The sequence below is a fragment of the Penaeus japonicus genome, unplaced genomic scaffold, assembly GCF_977035675.1.
Source record: "Penaeus japonicus unplaced genomic scaffold, GWHDUDI00000001_assembly GWHDUDI00000031, whole genome shotgun sequence".
Lineage (NCBI taxonomy): Eukaryota > Metazoa > Arthropoda > Malacostraca > Decapoda > Penaeidae > Penaeus > Penaeus japonicus.
Genome location: NW_028234433.1, coordinates 21,307,333 through 21,312,332, shown reverse-complemented (window position 1 = coordinate 21,312,332; position 5,000 = coordinate 21,307,333). Strand labels below are relative to the sequence as shown.

General features: G+C 36.6%; 1 protein-coding gene across 2 annotated transcripts in view; it reads left to right on the top strand.

Annotated features, from left to right (window-relative positions):
• Window positions 1–5,000, top strand: part of LOC122265735 (NECAP-like protein CG9132) — a 15,572-nt gene that overhangs the window by 9,296 nt on the left and 1,276 nt on the right. Inside the window, exons 3-5 of one of the 2 annotated variants that reach the window (XM_043035146.2) lie at window positions 297–487; window positions 1,050–1,339; window positions 1,940–5,000. The exon at window positions 1,940–5,000 is cut by the window's right edge and continues 1,276 nt beyond it. In XM_043035146.2, the coding sequence (XP_042891080.1) occupies window positions 297–487; window positions 1,050–1,339; window positions 1,940–1,988 (530 nt within the window). In that variant the 3' untranslated portion in view covers window positions 1,989–5,000. Of the gene's footprint in view, window positions 1–278; window positions 488–1,049; window positions 1,340–1,939 lie in introns of both variants that reach the window. The other variant, XM_043035145.2, reaches the window with a different exon arrangement.

Genomic DNA, 5,000 nt, shown 5'->3' with positions numbered 1-5,000 from the left:
GACACCTTTTCTCTGCCCTTCTTTTCTTCCTTAATCATGATGCTCCTCCTTTTACCCTTCACTTCACCCTCCTCTTTCTCAAGCTCCTTCGTTTTCCTCTTCATCCTCCTCGCCTTCATCCCCATCATCCCCTTTTCTTTGCCCTCCTCTTCCTCATGCATCCTCATATCACCCTCCTCATACTCATGCTTCCTCATCTTGCCCCTCCTCTTCCTTACACCCCCTCCTACCTCAACCACCTCTTATTTGGCCCGTTTCTATCTTCACCCTCTCCTCAGCCTCATCACTCTCCGCAGGACGGTCAGCCTTCATAGGCGTTGGCTTCGGTGACCGCTCTGATAGCTTTGACCTGAATGTAGCGTTGCAAGATCACTTCAAGTGGATCAAGAAGGAAGAAGAAGCAGAGAAGGAAAAGGAGGAAGGAAAACCCTCACTCGATTTGGGCTTCAAGGAGGGAGAAACCATTAAGATCAATATGAAGATTACGGTAAACATTTCTTCTTCTTGTTCCTGCTGCAGTTATTATTGATTATATTGTTTTTGTTATTATTTATTTGTTTCTTATTATTGTTGTTATCATTATCATTAACGTTATTATTAGTATTATTTTTACTGTGATTGTTGTTAGTACTTTTATTGTTTTTTTTTTTTTTTTTTTGATATTATGATTATTATTGTTATTGTTTTTGAAACCAGCCTGGGCATACTTGCCCTGGAGGAGCATGCATAATATGTAACCAATGTGCCTGGGAGGCTGGGTGGCAGTAGTCTGAGTAATGGAACCATGAATGTTCTCTTTTCTTCCCTTCCTCTTCCTCTTGTACTGCTAATACTCTTTCTTTGATATGTCCTTTGTCTCCTTTTTATTTATCTTTCTTTGATTCCATACTTGTTCTGCTCTGCTTTTTCCTCTCCTCCTGTCTCCTCACATTTAAAAAATTGGGCAGAATCTGGAGAGAAATGTCACAGATATAAATACTTTAGCGATCAAAGACTGAGTTTAGACTGACCGAAATCTGTTCATTGGCTGAGTTCCTTTACCCTTACAGAAAAAGGAAGGACAGGAAGCCACCAGCCGACCTAAGCCCAAGGCTCCAGCTGGAGGGGGCCTGGGCCTTCTCCCTCCTCCCCCTGGTGGAGTAAAGCTGGCCCCTCCCCCTGGAGGTGCTGGACCTGCCACATCTTCCCCCACGGCCACCCCCTCGGCCACATCCAACACTGACTTACTAGGTGGTCTTGTGGCCCCGCCAAGCTCAAGTGCGGCTCCACAGGCAGCAGGCAATGCAGAGTCCTGGGGCGACTTCACCAGTGCTGCAGCCAAACCACCTCCCCCTGCCAGGTGGGTTTGGGGTCTGATATATATGGATTGATAAAGATAATATGCATACATATTTCTTTTAGGCAAGATTAGTCAATTTTTGAAATTTAGATATTTTTTCTCTCTCTCTCTTTCTATTTGTATAGCTTGAATTATTAGTTGTATTGAAATAAATAGAAGAAAAACGTAGCTCTTAGACCGTTAAATTTCTACTGGGTGTTAACCTGTTAATGCTGGATGACAAGATATCATGTCAATTGGTGGCAGTACCAGCCGCTGGGGATGAGATTTTTTGTCATGGCTGACCCTCTGGTTGGTGTGGCAGGTAGGTGATCAGGTGCATAGCACTTGGCTGTGGCCAAAGCAGGCAAATAGCTCGAGTTGTAAGCTTATGCGTTTGAAATATCCTAGCATTTCAACCATTTGGAGCCCTCTGGCAACGGCATAACCAAAACATATAGTAGCTTAATTCATTGGTAATCATATTAATTTCAGTGTTTCTTTCTTTCCCTCCTCCTGTGTCAGGAATGCTTCAAACCTTTGAGTTGTATTTATAAAACTGATCATCAACCAATCTTCCTAATTACTTATCAAGCAACTTCTCGTTCTTTCCCTTTCCAGCAACTCAGCCAGTGGGGGCTCAGGAGGCAGTGGTTGGGTCACCTTTTAGATACCACAGCAGAGACAGATATACAGCTGCAACATGGATGCTATGCACTAGAAATTTCGAGAATACATTTTTGGCTTAGATGATATGTATATGTATATGTGTGTGTGTGTCTGTGTGCGTAAACGATAAAAAAGAGGGTTAAAGTTCTGATATTTTTTCTTGTGACTAGAAAATTGTTTGAAGATACAAATGGAAATTTAAACTTGTACTACAATATGATTCATACTTCAGTCTTCCCGATGGGGAAAATAAAAAAAACACATCACTTATTTGCTCTGCCAGATTTATTTATTTAATTTTTCCTATTCTCCTTTTTTTTCTTTCTTTTGTTTTTTCTTTGTATTTACCCAAAATGCCAAGTGGGGAAGTAATACACATGCATACCAGAGACAGTTTTGTGCTCTAGTATGTGCAACATAGCCACTTATCAGGAACTATTTGAAACAACCAGACTGTGGAAGCAAGCAAATCATATTTTAAGCTTTCTTGCAAAGGGGGTACTACTGCAATGGCACTAGTCATGTGTGGAGGGGAGGCATATCGGCAATTTTTTTTCTTTTCTTTTTTTCCCCCTTGTAACCAAAAGTCCCACAGAAAGGAACATTGCCGTGAATAGCTTAGAGATTTACTATGCTTGCTGTGTGAGTGGTACATTAATAAATGCTAAGAGAAATGCACACTTCCCGCTGGCCACGAGAGATTGAATATTCTAATACCTACCACCGTTAAAGAGATGTCCGTTCACTCATTTTGAAGACTTCATTTTTTCCCTCTCCTTTTTTCCCCCCTACTATAATCACATTTAAATGATAGAATTTATTAGTCACTCCCATTCATGAAAAATCATGGATAAGCCCTCATGGTATGTTCAGTGCTGTTAATGGAAGGGTTTTACTGTTATATAATTTTAGGTCAAGGGCAAAAGTAATCATTAGCAATTACTACATATCTAGAAAGTAATCAGGTATTTTAAATGATTAGGTAAGAGACCAATCATTTGTAGTGCATATATGGCGTAACGTAACTCTTCCCGGATAGAGGGAAGGTCCATAGATATCTCCTTTACGACAAAGTGGACAATAATTAAAATTGTTTGGGTGAGCGTAGCACTGTTACAGTTGTATTGAATTTCTTGTTTTCTATATATTAACTAGTTATATATTCCTTTAGCTGAGACTTTGTTATGAATTCCTATTGAAAGCAGTAAACTCTGTTGTGTAAGTGGATTTTGTGTTCATTGCTCTTGTTTGATTTTTTTATATGTATTATTGTTTTTCCTTTTTTTTTTTTAAGTTAGCCCATTCTTGATTTCTCATAAATCTTATCAAGATTTCATCTTGACATTCAAAGAAACAAAACAAGAGTCAAAATGTATATGCACACCTCATTTTGTTATTAATTCAGAGATTGCAGTAAATAATTTATTTTAGTGCAAACTAATTTTTGTTGAAAATATTGTGAATGGCAGTTACTAGCATTCACAGGAAAGTATAAAGCTGTTTTGTTAATATGCAAAATGTCAACACGATTAATTTGAGACACTTTGTATCTGTCTGGAAAATACAGGTTCATTCAAGTTTTTAATAAAAGTAAAATTGTTTTAACAAACTGTAGAGTTATATTCAATATATTTTTATTCCCCGTAAGGTAAATATACAATTTTCCGCAATTTCATGTACCTAGTTCATTGTTGTCAATAAGGAAGTGTTACCGATATTTTTAGTACCGTCATCAGCATTGGAAAAAAAGAAAAAAAAAAACAAGTATAATCGTAATTCATGTATATGAAATAAATATTGACTGTTTAGAACCATAGTGTAGATAATAATTGTAGTGTATTTGGAAGACTGCGTTCTTCCTTTCCCTCATAGGGAAGGTATGACTTGTTTCTTAGAGACGATAAAAGCTTCCTGTGCAAGCCAGAAACCCCTGTTGTGTTTCAACAAATGTGATGAAGAATCATTCCTTTTGTGTGTGGCTAAGGACAGGGTCAAGTATTGGAGTGTGATGTGCATAGGTTCCTTCCTTCCTTCCTTCTGTAGAATAATAGAGAGAAAAGCTTAGTTTGTATTTAGAGATGTAAAGTATTTTTACAGCATGGTTGCAAAAAAGAAAACTATTTACCATTGTGTTTTTTTGGTATTATCGTTATGTTTTTTTATTGATTTTTTCATGTTTTTTTTTTCCGTGTTCTTTATTATGGAAAGTTTATTTGTCTTGGGCCTAATTGTTTATGCTGTTTTATGGGTAACTCTCTTCCCTCTTCAGGGGAAAGGGTATCAGGGAAGGGATGTATAACAGGACACAGATTTATTCTGATTTTATAATTATTTTTTTATTTATTATTATTATTTTTTTTTTTTTTTTTACTAATGGGTACAAGAAAAGGAGCGTCAGGTGTGTAACGTATATAAAGCACGAAGAAAAATAAGCAAATATATATCTCTGACAGTTTTACACAAAACAGAACAGAAATTGAGAAGTCGGTGTTTCTGAAGTATTGACATGAAGACTTATAGAAGTTTGGGGATTGAAGAACAGCTTGGATATCTATTCTTGTTGAGGGGGAGGGGGTATAATTAAGGTTAGAGAAAGAAAATTCTAGTTTTCATTTTCAGTCTGAAAATTGTGTAAAGTTGTTAAAGGCTTAAGTTCTCTTGAATTATATAGCCCAGAGGAGAGAGGGACATTTGATTACTTTCATTATATACCTTGTCTTTGCTTTAAAATATCTCTTATTTGTATTCTGACACATTTCACATATTCTGTGTTTATTCTCATTATTGTTATTATTATTATTTTTAGTTTTCAAGTTTATTTTAGCTCTTTTTTTTTTCCATCATCATTTCAGAGGAATAACTAATTTGGTTGTCATAGTAGTAGTTGTTGTTGGATATGCTCTCTCAAGAAAAAAAAATAGACAACTAGAAATGTCTTATGATAAAAATACCTATATATGAGTATACATGTTCCCAGAAGACATGCCGATTTTTAGATATCGTTATTTATATT